At 36.4% G+C, this 17,746-nt stretch overlaps 1 protein-coding gene across 1 annotated transcript in view; it reads left to right on the top strand.

The window, feature by feature from the left end:
- The window catches only part of MYBPC3 (myosin binding protein C3), a 62,563-nt gene that overhangs the window by 31,443 nt on the left and 13,374 nt on the right, over positions 1–17,746 (top strand). Inside the window, exons 17-28 of the mRNA XM_026093232.2 lie at positions 1,092–1,258; positions 1,661–1,826; positions 2,779–2,885; positions 3,217–3,246; positions 3,407–3,543; positions 5,075–5,152; positions 6,359–6,518; positions 7,922–8,026; positions 11,065–11,253; positions 13,288–13,422; positions 14,617–14,784; positions 16,160–16,248. Coding sequence (XP_025949017.2) covers positions 1,092–1,258; positions 1,661–1,826; positions 2,779–2,885; positions 3,217–3,246; positions 3,407–3,543; positions 5,075–5,152; positions 6,359–6,518; positions 7,922–8,026; positions 11,065–11,253; positions 13,288–13,422; positions 14,617–14,784; positions 16,160–16,248 — 1,531 coding nt within the window. The remainder of the gene's footprint in view (positions 1–1,091; positions 1,259–1,660; positions 1,827–2,778; positions 2,886–3,216; positions 3,247–3,406; positions 3,544–5,074; positions 5,153–6,358; positions 6,519–7,921; positions 8,027–11,064; positions 11,254–13,287; positions 13,423–14,616; positions 14,785–16,159; positions 16,249–17,746) is intronic.

Genomic DNA, 17,746 nt, shown 5'->3' with positions numbered 1-17,746 from the left:
GGCAAAAGGTTTCCCTGCATACATCTACTTGGAGATTAGAGCTATAGTATTTTAATGAGCCCCTAGGTAACATTCCAATTTGCTATTCTGTGAACACATTTGATAACCTGAGCAGTCATACTGCAATACTGGTAACAAATAAGCAAAATAACCCAAGGGAGAAAGAAATGTCTTACTCTATTAAAAGCATTTTTTACTACTTCTTTTTTTCCATGTGAATAAGGATCAAAGAGAAAGATGTTTTAAGTTACAAATCTCAGTGGTATTATTCAAATAATAATGAAAAATATAAAGGCTGAAAATGAATAGTTGAAGAAATTTCAAGTTATTTTATTGTAATTTATGTTATTTGCGGATTACAGAAGGGAGAGCTTTAAAAAGTCATATATATTTCTGTGTGACCTTGACTAAACAGCATGAATCCTCTCTGCTTGGTTCCCTCCATGATGACTGGAAATTGCAATAATTAAATTTCCTCCCAGGCTGGGTGGTGAAGCTTAATTTAGTAATGTCTTAAAAATACTCTGACATCCTGGAATGGAAAGGGCTACAAAAATCCAAAATGAATCTTCATTTAAATCCATTCTAAAATCTTTCTTCTTCCTGATGGCCACAAACCATGAATTTATAACAACTACAGTTGACATCAGGAAAATTAAAACTTTTAATCACTTTCCAGCAAGTCCTGTTTTCCTTATGGCACCTCTTAAGTGAATACATTCATTGCTGGCCAGCTTTCTCATCATCACTGTATCTTGCACAGCATTTAACCTACTCTATATCTCTAGGGTATAAATAATAGCAATCAAGTAATTCCTTGTGAATGAACTCTCTTGAACTAGAAGTCAGATATCTAGTGGAAAATTAATCGTCAAGCTAGTAGGATTCTGCTGCCTAGCAGTTCTGGTTCCACTGACATTTGTGAAATGGTCTCTTTTTTGCTAACTTGAAATACTAAAATCAAAGATTGGGTTTATCTTGTGTCTTCTCATCTCTAGCAACATTGAGCTGACTCTTAATCCTCCTCTTCCACCCAGAAGAGAGAGCCTGAAGTTTACAGAAGAATGACTCAACATTATTTGGCATTGCAGGGAAAAGGATGGAATCGAGCTGACACGGGAAGAAACATTCAAATATCGATTTAAGAAAGATGGAAAAAAACAGTATCTAATTATTAATGAGTCAACCAAGGAGGACAGTGGACACTACACTGTGAAGACCAATGGTGGGCAATCAGTCGCTGAACTAATCGTACAAGGTAGGCATAGGTAATATCACATAAGCAGGGAAGCTAAAAATGAAAGCAAGCTAAAGGTAACCTTCTCCGTGCTAGTGCATAGGGGTAGGATATTCCTTATGCCAGGGAAAAAGACGATTTAATAAATGGCATAAGGGTTCATCACACAGGCCTCAAGGAGAACTCAGACCTGTGTGCCGGATGTAACAGATAACCCCATAGTAACAGGTGCTTAGCCTTAACCAGTCCTGTTAAAGCCCTGCATGCTGTGAATTTCCCTTCATCTTTCGCCTTTCCACAAACAGCACTAGCTGTTTCTGCTCAGCCTCAGGTTTTTCTGCTCAGTAACATCATATCAGCTGTTTACTTTACAGATCTATTCTGATTTGTTGATGTACATATCAATTATTCCCACAATATCAGAGAAAAAGCTGGAAGTTTACCAGAGCATTGCGGACCTAACAGTGAAGGCACGTGACCAGGCAGTCTTCAAGTGTGAAGTTTCTGATGAAAATGTGAAAGGAATCTGGTTGAAAAATGGAAAAGAGGTGGTTCCAGATGAAAGGATAAAGATCTCTCACATTGGCAGGTGAGTCATGCTTCAGAAAGCATGTACAGCTTTGGGTATTGCATTACAAACTACAAGAATTATTATCTCGGAGGACAGGAATATAAAACTAGATTTTGTCTTGGCTCCAGTTAGAGGGAAAAAGTTAAAACCTCTTCATGCACAGTCAACATGTAGACACAACTTTGTGTTGGTACATGTGCAGTTTTCCTGTGCTGGTACATTTTGCATGTATGATATCAGTGGAAATTTAGCAGAATTCATCTTCAGTTTTCACTTGGATTTCATGTTTTCTTGGTATTGAAATCATCTAGAAAATATATCGCTGGCAACTTTAAAATTAGCAGCAGTAGTTAAATAGATACAGCACTTATGTGTAAGCCCCTTTACAAAAACTACTTTTTAAATAAATATTAATATAAGTACAGCTGTACAGTTTAGCGTTCGAGTTCCTTAGAAGCCTAGGTATTACTGTAAATCAAGATCAAGAAGATTCATAAGATACACAGGTATTACATCTATTAGATAAACTTTTCCTTGGTACTCCTTTTCTGTATTCTGTTTTAAAGTTACAATAATAGAGGGATGGAGTATCATTCTTTGGCTTGTTTTCACACAGTTTCCTTTATTCACAATCTGATTAAATGAAAACAGTAAGCGATGTTACAATGACCTTTCTAATGGTAAAGGACTGGGCTAAAGCAGAGAAACTGCTTCCTGTATTTGAGCCAGCTCAGCTTTGAAGCATAATGCATCTACCTTGACAAGAAAAATAAACTCATAGACATCACACTGCGATGAACTTACTTGAGTATTAAAAGTAGCACTGTCCACAGGCCTAGTGGCTGTTGACTTGATGTTGGGGAAAGGGGAAAGGAAACAGTAATGTCTCTCTGTGAACACAATCTCTTGATATAGCCCTTTTTCTCCTGGAAAGGTAACAGTGTTGAACATATTTATTCGTGTTTTCCAGAATCCATAAGCTAACTATTGAGGATGTAACACCAGGTGATGAGGCTGACTATTCCTTCATCCCCGAGGGATTTGCTTACAACCTTTCTGCGAAGCTTCGGTTTTTGGGTGAGTTATCTTGGAATATATAATGGGAATTCCATAGGGGTAAAAAGATGGAACTAACCATGGTTACACCAGGAAAGGGTATGGAGAATCCCTTTCCTGATATCAGAAGATAGGCACATTACATTGCTTTGTCTGATATTTTGTGTTGTTATTATTACGTTATTTTATAAAGTCTGTCTCCCACTTCATTCATCTTTTAATTTTGATCCATTATGTGATTCATTTATATCCATTATATATATTTAATGACTGATCAACTTTAAAATTACTTTTTGTGTGCAGATGAAACACAAATTCTCAGTTTTTCCACACCTTTTTTTTTTCCCCCCAGAGGTCAAGATTGATTTTGTACCAAGAGAAGGTAAGAACAACAGTCATTATTTTATATGCAAATAAACATGTTTACAATAGCAAAGGATACAGAATATTTTCATTTTTAATGTAATGCATGAGTATTCACTTCTTTTCATACAAAACACTCAAACTATATTTAAAACTTATTTTCTTTGCCTTTGCTATAGAACCTCCCAAAATCCACCTTGACTGTCTGGGCCAGTCTCCTGACACTATTGTCGTGGTGGCTGGGAACAAATTGAGACTGGATGTTCCCATATCAGGAGATCCAACACCTACTGTCATCTGGCAGAAAGTAAACAAGGTAATGTGTAGTCTGACATAATAGCTGAGGCAAGGGAGTCACAACAGGAAATTTATTTTCTTTCTCAAATCTGACTTAGATTTTCAATTCTTATCTACCAGTATTTTCATCTTCCTTTTAAAAATAGTTTTTAAACTCAATTAAAAAAAATAAAAAGCTGCAATGCAGCTGTTAAATTTTTGAGATTTAATTGTTTCTGGAGCCATCTTGAGCTGTTCTTTTTCTGAATTGTTCCCTTTTTGTCCATTCCAAAAGAAGGGGCTGAATAGTAGATACGCATACATGCAGATACAAGGATACCACACAGGTTTATTCTATTCCTACCTCAGAGAAAACAAAAAAAAGATCATCTCCTGAGAAGATGGACATATTCTGGAGATAGCAGTTTCTTTCATTTCTTTCCCAAGGGCTTTTCTACAGTTTGTGAAGAAACTATATTCTTAACAAACCACTGGCGCTGAAAGGTAAAACTCTATTTAGTATACTGAAAATTTAGAGTTTGAGAATTTAGAGGACACTTACTATTTGCCTTATCAGAGTAATTGCAAAACATCAAAGAAAAGAATTAGCAGCTAGACATGAAATGCTAGGAGAGCTCCCTTTCTGGCTATCTCAGAACACCCCCACCCCTCATCAACTGTGGGTTCTTGAGCTTTAACTAGCACAAAACACAGAAACACCCTGCATAAGATTCTTCAGCATCATTACACTTTCCATAGGTAGCATGAAAAAATGAACAGATACAGACAAAATAAGTTGGCCAATTATGCTTACTTCCCCAATTTCATTTCCTCATGATTCTGGAGCATTCTTTGTTCAGGTGAGCATACTTAGTAACACTTAAGACTTCCTTTTGCAATGCAGAATTGGTATGGAAACAAACAGAAAACACTTGCCTGACTGTCAAAAAACACTTTTCTAACTGTTGTGCAAAAGTCTCTCTGAAAAATGAGGTCTGGTTTTCAGATAAGTCTTACACCTTATTATTCTAAGACATGAGATCTGAAAGATGAGAGTAAGAAACTAGGCTTGATTTGAAGGAAGGATAAGATATACTAATGAAATATTTTGTTTGATGTGTGTTACAGATCTGACTGCATTTCCGAGCATTAAAACATCTTCATAAACTTAATTCCATTATTACAGAAAGAAATAATCTTTGTTTTGGTAGTTGCATGAGGTCAGTAACTCTATCACCACAGGACACAGAGAGATTCACAGCCAGTTACAATTCTGCAGGGAAGTCAGGCATCTTTGTTTATGAAGCTGTAAATTTGGTTTTGCTGATTTATGTTTCCTTTAGTTCAATGCAGTCTGATAACTCTATTTCCATTTCTGCTTTTTGCTTCCATATCAGTTGCTCTCCTTCCCAGCAATGCTTGCTCTCATTAGCTCTTCACTTTTGGCACACTTCTGTATTCAAGCCCCCGTAATATACCCATGGATTTTTCTCCTCTGTCTTGCAGAAACAACTTTACTGGTCTGCTCAGTAAGATTTATCTGACTTTCTCTGGTTTCTTTGCTTATACAGAAAAGCAACCTTGTCCTAAGCAATGATGATTCCATGATTCCCTCAGAAAACAGCAGTGATTTAAATACTGATAGTAAGGTAAGCTCCTTATTATTTATGCAGACACACAAATATGCTTAGCTTTTTCCAGTTAAATGGTCCTATTCAGAAGAAAGTAAAATTAAAGTTGGTAGGTATTAAAATGGATCAAGCAAATATCACATTAAGCCCAACATCCAGCCTCACAATGGCTATTATCAAACACATTGACCAGGCACAAGAAATCTGGAGAGTAATTTTAGAGTAAGATACTCATTGAGGAAGTTTTGTTCTAATCACTGTCCTTTGGTGGCTGTATTACAAAGATTCAAAATATATATATATTTTCAATGTATTTGTGAATGTCCAGCTGTATATATCTTGGACAAAATCATAGAGGACACAGGGAAAGGTGACAACGGGTCAAGAGAGTGGGTTATGTATGTAGGAAAAGATGAATGATTTTCCAATAAGCTCCTTTTATCATACATATTTTGGCAGAGCCAAAAGTAGTTTACAGTTTATTATGCAGCAATACACAGGCATGTTTATCAGGGCTAGGATTCTGCTGGACTTGTCATACATATGTTTTGAGTGGTTCCTGTTCCAAGGCTAAAAATACAAGGGCAGATAAAGAAGAAAGGGCATTATAAACACGCAGCAAAGTACTGGTGATTATGTTGAGACCTCTTAGCTCAAAAGGGAGTAGAAAAAACAAGAACCGATATAACAGTCTTGAGTGACAGAAATCACAGTGCTGCCACTAACAGTTACAGAGAAATATGGTTAATTGTATTGACAAATTGTTCAAATCAGTGTTAGCTGATGCCAAACGTAGATACTGTTGATCAAGAATGTTTGCTCAGCCATTTGAAGCTGAATTTGCAAAACTTCTTGCATTTACCTAGCAGCCAATTGTGATCCATGAAACTCTACACTGATACTAGCAATCATCCCATGTAGGAATTCGTAGAAGTACTCAGTAACTTCTTTGAAATGTAACTGAGAATGTGTAATTATCAATGAACTTAAGGACCTGCAGACTTTCGAAGCCAGTTTCCCAGAAGTCATTTACTTTATCTGAGCCTTGTGGTTAATATATTGTCTTTTACATGTAAATAGAACCTGAGTGACTGTATTTATAGCTTTTGAATAATTTCAATAATATTCAATGCTATGAAGCTTTTCATTAGCTACATGCAGGTTCATCAGGCTGTCCCTGGCAGAGCTTAAAATGACTTTATCTGTTACTTTCACTGCCCACAGCTTCTGTTTGAATCTGAAGGCAGAGTTCGAGTGGAGATGCACGAAGATCACTGTGTCTTCATCATTGAAGGAGCAGAAAAGGAGGACGAGGGAGTATACAGAGTTATAGTTAAGAATCCAGTGGGAGAAGATAAGGCTGATATCACAGTCAAAGTTATTGGTAAGCAAAGGAAGGAAATAAATAGGGCATGAAAATCTCTCAAGTTCAGTGGAATTCACCCATCTCTAAAATTGAAGCAAAGTGCCTGCTGTGTGAAAAGGAAAGAACAACTCCCAGTACAAATCCACATACTTTCTTTTTATATTTTTTCACTTTCAGGTGATCCTATCATTTATATACGATATTCCCTTCTGAAGAGTATTCTTCATGCTAATCTGAGATGAGAAATAACTTCTTGTCATTTTGTTGTTGTGCTTTATTTTTAAACAAAGATGACTTCATCTATAAGTAGTAAACGGTTAATGGAATGAAGAGTTATACTATGTATCTGACACAAGATAAATGTAACTGTGAGTCACAGAGAAGCTGGAGGGGAATGTGATTCTGAGTCCGTAATTTTTACAGAATTTTTCATAGGATTTAACACCTTTATATCCTGCCACACATATGACAAAAGGTGTTAGGTTATGAACAAACTTAGAAATGATAAAAGAAAATCTTTTTCACCTACAGTATTATAATTTGGAATTCACTGCTTTTTTAAGTCATCAAGATGAATACTAAGTCTGTTTTCATCTTTTATAAATCTTAAGTCAGGATATATTTATTACAAATATCTCCATAAGTAACAAAATATGTGAGACATGCAGCCATTATACTATATATAAAGTTTGTTCTAGGCAAAGTAGGAAACCCTGGAGTGAGCCTCTTGTTACATACACGAGAACAAATTACTAACAAGTGCGAATTGTTACTTCTCATTTGGCTGGAGGACTGGTGGAGCTGTTTTTTAAAATACTCAACAGTTCTGTCCTATGGTTTTAGGTAAAAGATCTTGTAAATGAGCATGATGTCAAAATTTATTTCCCATTAGATAAAATTCAGATAGGAGCCATTTCTTGTCTGCAAAAGATCTCTCCACATATCAAAGAAGGAAATACAAGTGTTGCCTCTCACTAATGTGGGTTCTGGGGTTTTTTTGTTTGTTTGTTTGTAGCATAAATACATGTCAGTCATGAATGACTGGATGCTGATTATCCCTATTACTATACAGCTGATTATCTTACATTTTATAAAGAGGTGGCTATGTCTGGGAAGAAGAAGAGATCTGAATAATCAAATACTACTTAAAGGAAAACCAACCTAATTTGGAAGCATCAAAGAACAGCATTCACTCTGGACTAAGTAATGAATTTTATATGATATCTACTGTTTCAATCTGACAAATCTGCATCATCACTTTAGAAGCACCATGGTGATGAAAATATCCTGTCTTTAATACTGCTGACTAGGAAATTCCTCAGGATGTCCGATTTCTTTTTAAAGAGACCATTTAGATATTCAATATGGAAAAATATTAAATAAAAAATGTTTCATTGCATTCATTCTCACATATTCTTCAGATGTTCCTGACCCTCCAGAGGCCCCCAAGATCAGCAACATTGGAGAAGATTACTGTACTGTGCAGTGGCAACCCCCTAAATATGATGGTGGACAACCAGTACTTGGTAAGAAGTATTAAAATACAAAGTCCCCAGCAGTCTCATTTTTGTTTTTTAATGCTCCTTTAAAATGATTCAAAGTGACTTTATAAGTTTACTCACTCTAGGAAAGATGACCTTCAGAAACTAACTGCTCTAGGATATCAGTCCTTCAAAACTGTTTAGGTTCTTGCCCTTCAATATTAGGGATAGAGTGCCCTCTACCTGTCCCATTGAAATCAGAGAAATATTTCAGTAACTACGTTAATTCTCCCCTTAGATAAAAGTACCAAAATAAATAGGAAGTATCAGAGCAGGAAATGATGCAAAAGTAACTAAAGTTAAGTACTCCCTTTCAAGACTGAAATTTTAAGTCAGTGTACAGGACTTTGAACTTGCTTAGGAATACCGAAACAGAGAAATAGCCACTTTAGTCATCAATTCCAGTCCTCTGCAAGCTCAAGCAATCATGCAATGCATGTTTCCTTCAGAGGACTACTTCATAATTCTACTTCATCCAAACCAACTACCTACCATAGGTCACAAAACACTTCTCAATCTCTGTAATGACCTTAAAATCTGTTCTAGAGGCCAAAATTATTATCTGTTACAGAAAATGAGCAGAGATGATCAAAAATATTGCTAATACCATGATAAATGCCTACTGAGCATGATATTTGTTAAATAAAACTCCCTGTGATCCCAGTAAGGAAAAAAAAAAAAAAAAAAAAAAAAAAAAGGCAGGGTCTTGGCCAATTTCAGGGAAAAAATCCTCTAGACTCCAAATCCAGCAATTTGTTTAATAAAGACCATTGGAGTTTGAATTTCTTTTTTTAAATACACTGAAACGTATACAGAGTCCCATGCAGATGCCAGGGCTAGAAATGCTCTAAAATTCTTCTAATTTCCTGCACAGTACCTAGGAGAGAACAGTTTGTATTTGCTTTTGGATATTTGGACTTCATTTACTTCCTCAAGAATAGAGTAACCTTATTTAATTCAATTGAAGTTATCTGTGCAGGAATAAACAGGGCCACTCCTTTGTTGTTCCATCTGTTCTGAGAGGAAGCAAGCAAGAAATTAACAACTTAAACTATTAAGTTCTAAGCTATCTATCAATAGCTGTTGTGCTACCACAGCCAAAACTTCCCAGTGTACTTTGACTAGGCAAAACTCTTGATTTGGTTGTGTTTAGTTGTTAGGGCACACATGTTTTGGAAAGCACACTCGCATTTGGAAAACACACACAGTTTGGAAAATAGGAAAGGCATGATTTTGTTAATGTCAGTAGAATAAAATAGAATAAATTAATAGAATAAAATAGAATGAAATATCTGAACAAAAGCCAAGATGTTGTACTATCCATCCAAACAAAGCTATAAAAGCATGCTAAAAAGGTAGGGGGAAAAAAGACAACTGCAAGCCAGGAGGAACTTTCTGCATTAGAAACAATAATACAGCCTGTCAGCTCGAAGGAACTTTTGCCACTCGCTTCCCAAAACATTCTTTAGACACTCGTGCTCTTCTTGAAATTCAATATAGACAGGAAAGGCTGCTGCAGGATATCTGAACCTACAGCACGTCAGCAACTCTGCCTATTGTTCTCCACCTCCCTTTAGACCCCGTAAGTGCAAACCATACTGCTCAGGTATACCAAAGTTTGACAGAGACAACCTTTGTCAAAAGCAGAGATTAAATCACTGACCTACAGAGCTCAATTCACAAGCCTTAACAATTTTTTATGGTAACCTATACTACCTTAGCAAATCACTGCCACAGACTTGCATCTTCTGTGTACTAGGTGTAGAGATAAGCGTATCTTACATATAAATATACTGAATAGTGATTTACACATATCATTCACTTCCTGATGATTCTGATGTTTCAAAACAAATCTGTTTAAAAGAAGTCTATGAGCATCACATGCAAGTGTATCATCAGTAGCAGGTCACTGGAAAATAATGTAATACAAACTTTTCCAGTGTGTTGCACAACTATCCTTCATATCTATTGAGAATCACAGACAATGTTCCCAGTCTGGGGAGAAGAGCAGTTTATGTTGAAAACTGCTAACCCAGTCTGGCTTTGACATTCTGAAAAATAACACAGTGCTGTGGAAAAGGCTATGCACGATGAGGGAGTAAGGGGACCACTATATTGTGGTGGGGGGGAATGACACTATTACTAGGTACCTGGACCCGGACTGCAGGCATGCAGACTACATTAAGCTATACTGTAGATATGTTCTGCCTTGCATCCCACTGGCCTGGGTCTCTGTAATCATGCAGGTTCACTTTCCTTCCCAAGGAAACCAGAGCAAGGAAAATGGTGCATGTCCAGGACTCTGCTACAGGCCTGAAGAATAGCAGGGGTCTGGACTCAGCTCTGGGGAGCGCTCCATGGTTCCAGCACTTAGGCATGGACAGAGATGCCCAGCATAAGTTCTGTGATAACTCATTTAAAAAAAATGAAGGGAAGTGTCAAACTGTTCTTCCTGCTAATTTTTTTGCATTGAGATTGATTATATTAGTCAATAAGAAGAATAGTGAATTGCAGCTGAACGTAAGAAAGTATTTTTTTTTAACTCTATATCTTATCTTACACAATTTAAGGCAATTTCTCCTTCACTAAAAGCGCCTTCTGATGAACTGCTGGGTGTCATTCATTTGTCTGCCATTAGGAGTGAATGACAGCACTTACACCAGAAAAGATTTATGATTTGTATCAGTTCTACTAGTATCTCTATTTCGCATGCATCTAAATAGAGTAATACTATTGTATAACATGCAAAATATACTTAAAAGCCAAATAACACAGAAAGACTACTCCAAATGGGTTCCACTATGAAAAGTATAATTGTTCATGCAAGAATGTCACATAGCAAGAAAGAAATACAAGAGGAAACTGGAGGAAAAAAACAAAGCTTCACACAATTCAGTCATGTGCGATAATTCTGGATCACATTTGGATCTTTCATGCCATGGAAGAAAGGTGATTTTCTCTTCTCCTGTGTGTGAAATAATAATGTTGCAATGCCTTTACACCATAAGAGATGTCCTTTCCAGGCTATATTTTAGAGAGGAAGAAGAAGAAGAGCTATCGATGGATGAGACTGAACTTTGACCTTTTAAAAGAGCTATCCTATGAAGCCAAGCGAATGATTGAAGGAGTAGTTTATGAGATGCGGATTTATGCTGTGAATTCTATTGGCATGTCCCGGCCAAGCCCTGCCTCACAACCCTTCATGCCAATTGGTGAGTTTTACCACATTGTATATTATTGCTAGGACAAAACAAAGACAGGACAATTTTCACTTCCTCACTTCAACTGTCCTTATACCCAAAACAAATATATTAAAAAAAAAAGACGCTGCTGGCCATTGCTATATTCTGTATTAATCAACCTTTTCATTTGTCATCTTCCTCTTTTCCATATCTCATTCGCCTTCCTGAGAAGCACAGAGGTTCCAGTTTCATGAAATTGCTGATGAATTTCTAGTTGTTATAATTAGAAGTGTGAGAGTCAAGCTGGGTCTGGAAAGCAGAGGAACTAATTGACAGAAATTTCCCTGTCCCTCTCAGCTTCCCCCATTCCCTAATGAGTGTAAATATCACAGTATCCCACCCAGTACTCCCTTAATCCTGGCCCCCTCTACAGCCAAAAGGATAGCTGATTAAGAAAATATTTGAGGAATGATTTTCTATAAATAATCCTTCCCATCTCAGCAGTCAGTGTCTCCCGCAGTTCATGAGCTGGGAGAAAACTGAAAGAGTCCTCAGGAAGCCTGCCTGCTAAGAGCTTTAAAAAGAAGAGCCACAAAAATACAAATAGCTGGAAATTAAAATGACTAGAGTTGCCAAGTCTACAAATATCAGTGAAGGAGGACAGCCTGCCGAAGTAGACAATGTAAAGACAGATGATGCAGTGAGTGGGTCAGAAGGAAAGGATAAACTGCAAGAAGGGTCTGCTAATTCCGGATTTCAAACACCCAACAGCTGGTCTGCAATGAAAGAGGGCAAACGGGAACCATCCAGAGGAGCTACTGAACCAAAAGGTCCAAAGTTTTCATGGGATAGGCAGAGAATTACTCGATTAAGGATTAAGTTCACACTCTTGCTTCAGAGAAGAGGTTTGGGGTTTTGAATGTGTACTGTGTGGTTGTGTACGCACACAACTGCCTTTGCCTCCTATATGTGGCTCACAGTCCTTGCTCTAAGTTCAATATGAAAAATTTTGACATAGCTACAAAAAGAAAACTGGGTGATATGTTTATTGTAATAATTTCAGAAACTAAGATCAATCTCCATGAGTGGCACAGTTTATAAAACTGTATTTAACTTACTTTATATATGAAATATTTCTAACATGTAAAATTTGTTAAGTATATTCAAAAATGTTTAGTATACTAAACATGTATACCATGTATACTAAATTATACCATGAATACTAAATGTTATGTTCCAGTCATTCCAAACATTATTTTGAACAAGTTATCTTTCTGTTTGCTTTTTGGAATCAATGATTTGACAGTAGCATTTATGTGTATGCAGGCTTTGGGATTCTCCAGTAAGGGCTTTTCTTGTTTATTTTTTTAATTAGTAAGCATGTCATGTGTAAGAATACAGAATGCAGCTGGTGGTCCTGGTGAACTATGGAATTAAAAAGAGCAAGGAGACTCCTGTTCTCAGAAGATATGAAATAGCTGTATGCAACAAAAAGTGAAATTTTTTAGCCCCAAAATATTTTTCTCAGATATGCCTCTATTACAAATGCACAAAATGGATCTAGTGTTTTTGTAAATATGTAGTCATAACTTTTGGTCATTTTTACCATTATTAGAGGAAAATGAGGTATATCAAATATAGCCACTGATGAATTTGGTCCTCTGACTATGACAGTTTTGTCACCTTGATTAAATTCAGGCTGTGGGTAGATCATAGAAATTGCATGCATTTTTATTTTGAAACTTTTCTGCTAATTTCTGCTGATAATTTGACTCACTTGTCCATAGCTCTTCCTTTTTCACCAGCTTTTATTCATAAGGGAGCATATGTGAAGGGCAACTACTACCTGGACCTCTTGTTCCTTCCCTATTATAGGAATCTTGTGTTGCACTTCTATTAAATGAAGTATTGGGTGTTACAATTTACGACTGTGCTTCAATTAAATTTATTTCATTAAAGCAGATAGTGCTACGTAATTCAGATACTAATCACTACTTCTAGTCTTTGAAATCTCACAGTTATATTGCTATATCTCAGAAATTACTTTTATGTATCTCCTTATAGCTCCTCCAAGTGAACCAACCCACTTTGCAGTGGAAGATGTTTCTGACAGCACTGTTGCTCTGAAGTGGAGACCCCCTGAACGGATTGGAGCAGGGGGATTAGATGGCTATATTGTGGAATACCACAAAGATGGATGTGAGTAAGCACTAGCACTAGGTAGCAGCAACTGAACATTATTAAAATACTACAATTGCACTAGTTTCACTGCAGTATCACAACAAATAACCATATCCAGTATCATCAAAGTTTAATTCTAAGCTATCAGACCTACCACAACATAACTGTAACACCATGACAGTCACATCAACCTTAATATCTTCACAATCATTATCTTAAACTTTGATACAGAAAAGTACAAAAATAAGTGTAGCTCTATAGTCACTATTACCATACTTTTGTAGCATTCATAAATTGCATATCCCCTAAAACCAATACAATAACATGACTATAACACCATTAGTGAAACACTGCAGTTATTTTCACGTAACTGTCACCTAGTTCCATTTAATACTTGTAGTCTGATAACAGAAAGTATAATTGCATCGTATCTACAACATCCAATTTACTGTGATGTTACCACATAACTTTAATCTTTTAAATCATACCTTTAATCACTTTAATTACAGTGTTTTCTCTGTCACTAAGCAAAATTGCCATATAATAAAGGAAGGTTTTCTACAGGGTATAATTTATCCAGAAGTAATTTCTAGTCTTTAATGAGATGTCATGATGGAATCATTAGAATCCCTATGACCTCATCCTAGAAGAATGATTTTATCAATAGCACTTCTGTGTTCTTGTAATAACTAAGGAATGCCCAGGAACACTGCTCTATAGTGTCAGAATGAACTGTTGAAATTTATTATCACTTTTTATGTGCTCTATTATTGTTTTCAGTACATGTGTCTCCCACCATTTCATCTGGACACCCACAGGAGAAACATTTATTCTATGCAGAAATAAATTAAGGCTTCACTTGCTCATTAACGATGCCTTAAAAATACTCCCCTCCCCTTCTTGCTAATGAAAACAAACATAGAGAAACTCCACAGCTCTAAGCTACCTGAAGATGTAAGACTGACAAAGAAACTACCCTCACCCTAAGCCATTTTGATTAAAGCAAAGTTTACATATTCCTGAACTCCATGTGTAAACACACTTTCTGGAACAAGAATTCTTTTTCCAGCTTAGTTTATTTTATTTTATTCTAAGAGTGGTATTGCATGTTAAATTCATTTCACTCTAATACAAATTCAGTTTCAATACTAGACAGGGCATCAGTTTGGGAGGTTAACAAATTATTATATTATGCATACCCTGTACTTGCAGCTACAGAATGGATTCCAGCTCTTCCTGGCCTAACTGAGCGTACAACTGCACTGATTAAAGACCTGGTCACAGGTGACAAACTTCATTTTCGTGTAAAGGCTATAAACCTGGCTGGTGAGAGTGGAGCAGCAATAATCAAAGACCCTGTTACTGTTCAAGAAGTTCTGCGTGAGTACCTAGAGTGAGTAAACCTCACTCATCTTTCTCCTTTGGTCAAAATCCTAATCATATACACAAAGCAGAAAAAATTCTGGGGCTGACAAGCCTACACCTTCTTCCGAGTATAACATACAAACAGTTCTTTCAGTTTGATTTGAAAAATCTTCTGATGCTGAGAACATTATTATACTGTCCAGGTCTTGTATTTCTAATGAGTAGCTTTTAAAATAAAATCTTATTTCTTGCTTTCAAAAATATGTAAATTTCCCCTCCTGAAATAGTGCTTTCAGCATTTAAGAGACACAATTTTTCAGATTTACTTTTCTGTTGGAAGAGTTGTTATAATAATGCAAAATGATCACATTGTATGGAACAAGAGATGAGGGACTCTTCAAATAAAAGCAGTTATTTGTATTTGATTCTCCTAGGTTATTAATTAACACCCTATGCATCACCCAACAGCAGTAGATTATAATTCATTTGACTGGAGTCCAAAAGATATCAAGAACTGCTAACAGTGAATTCATCAACCTTGACTCACATGAAGTGTCTGCCAGAGTCTCACTAACAGTAAGAGGACCCAGTGTAAATGAAACAAAACTCTTATGCATTTCAAAACCAAGTGGGCATAAAGACAGCCACTCCAACTGTACTTCAAGAAATTATTTTTATAAAAGCCTGAGGAAAGAATAAGGGACACAGAGAGAACACAGAAAGCCTCCCAGTGAGGTGGAGGAAAACAGAGACTTAGAAGAAAGAGCATAGCACTAAGAGCTGCTATGAGAGACAGTGCTAAGATCTGCTTTTGCTAGTGAAAAGTGAGCTGATACTCTGATATTCCACTCCTCCCACCCCAATGAAAGATCTATAATTGAATGAGTGTAGAGAGGAAAAGAAAATCCACTGATTGTACTGCTCTCTGAACAGGTCTGTAAACATCTCCAAATGCCAATTTACAAGGAGCTGCAGCATTAATATAGCAATAGATTAACCATAATCCATAACCACTCTTTTACCTCAATATACCCTTTGTCCTGTCCCCTCTACTGTACTGACAAGGCTCTGTAAAGAAATGAAGCCCACACAAAAGACTTGCGTTCAGTGAAATCTTGCATTGTGGATGCAGTAAAATTTCACAAGTCCTGCTGTCAATGGAACCTGCACAACTGCAAAGAGATTTGCTACTTAATTTGTATCCAGTAGCCATTTGAATACACTTAGAGAACTGTCTGCTCCCCTAACCGCATAAACAGTCTTTGCTCAATTATCTTATGCTTGCAAGAGTTCAAGCCTCTCCTATTTGGTGTTTTGTCTTATTTCTCCTATAAGTACTATTTAAAATAACATAAAGCTTTGTGTTTAACATACTAATTCTTAATTGCAGAGCGTCCCAAAATCTGGCTGCCACGCCATCTCAGACAGACTCTGGTGAAGAAAGTGGGTGAGACAATCAATATTGTGATCCCTTTTCAGGTATGTACTGGTTTCTATTTTGTTATGGGTATTTATCATTGCTTATCTAAAATACTGTTTCCCTTATGCAAGCTCCAATTGCTTCACTGCTTAAGCAGTACTTAAATAAAATACGGTTGATGATACAGAATTTTATCTCCTTCCGGTTCCTCTTTTTTTTTTTTTTTTTTTTTTTTTTTGACAAGTCATATTCTTGTAATAATTCTTACCATTTATATTGATATAAAGACAATTAGCCACAAGACCAAGCCTTCAGCCTTGACCCTGTGTCCATATGGTAACACCTGTGCCATCCCAGGGGAAACATCAACAAGGAACTGTGACTTTTACAGTTACAGTTTCTTCCATGATCCCTCCTTCTGGAGAAGAAGAAAAAGTAACTGTAAAAAGAGAAAGTAACTACTCTAGAGCCCTTTTTGCTTATTAACCATAGAATGCATCTTAAAAAGAGAAATTCACAAAAACATAAGAATTCAACCAATGACTCTTCTGGAGCCGAAGTATATGATGTTACTAGGACACTAATTAGCCAAAAGTGTTTATGTGTATTTCTGTAAGATGGACTATGAAAACTAGAGTTTGTATATAAACAGACTGTCACAATTGGCCCTGTACAGAATCTGTGGATATAAAAAGAATAGGTTGGGTATAACTATGCATGAGTTTAAGGTGTAAAAAAGTGCACTGTGGCAAGATTTTTCAAGAGAGCATGCATGTAACTACAACTGCAGTTATGGCACGCAAAAAATTGCTAACATATACGCACAGACTGGCCGAATACAAAACTTAACAGTTACCCTGTCTTTGCATTTGCTACAACTATATAAGCAACCACATCTATATAAGCAATTATAATGACTGCTCTTAAAACACCACATGCATTTTTTCAGATGCAGTGCTATAATCTCGATATAGTGCAAGAATGAGTGTATGAAAGGAAAAAGGTCTTCTGAGTAAGACACAGGAATGGAAATTAGGAGCTGCAGATTCTGGTTCTGATAGAGATATCCTGTGTAATCATAGATAGATCATTTCATCTGTTCTTCATTTATAATTTGGAGAAACTAAAATTTCTCTGCTGTCCACAGTTGATGTTTATGAAAATGCAATCGGTGTTATTAGTAAAGAGTTTTGAAATTCTCATGTGAAAGATGCTGGAGATATGCAAAACATTTTTCAGCAAGGGAGACATACAGGTATATATTACCTGGGTTTTTTCGTTTGGGTAGTATCAGTACAAAAAATCAATATAAGAGCAAAACCTATGTAAAAAAAATATACATGTCTTCTGCCTTGCGGTTACCAGGTTACACGAACAGTTGCTTTTGCACAGAGATATATCTAATCAGTAAACAGTTGCAAACCAGTACATTGAGTAACCGCCCTGAATTGTATGCTTGCATTACTTTAACGTAATTGTATGCTTATTTTTTTCTTTCATGTTTCTTATCTCCAAAATTGTTGAAATGGCTGCTTCACTGAAGTCTAATCATATGCA

The sequence above is a fragment of the Dromaius novaehollandiae genome, chromosome 5 (assembly GCF_036370855.1).
Source record: "Dromaius novaehollandiae isolate bDroNov1 chromosome 5, bDroNov1.hap1, whole genome shotgun sequence".
NCBI classification, from domain to species: Eukaryota; Metazoa; Chordata; class Aves; order Casuariiformes; family Dromaiidae; genus Dromaius; species Dromaius novaehollandiae.
This window is presented reverse-complemented; position numbering and strand designations above follow the sequence as displayed.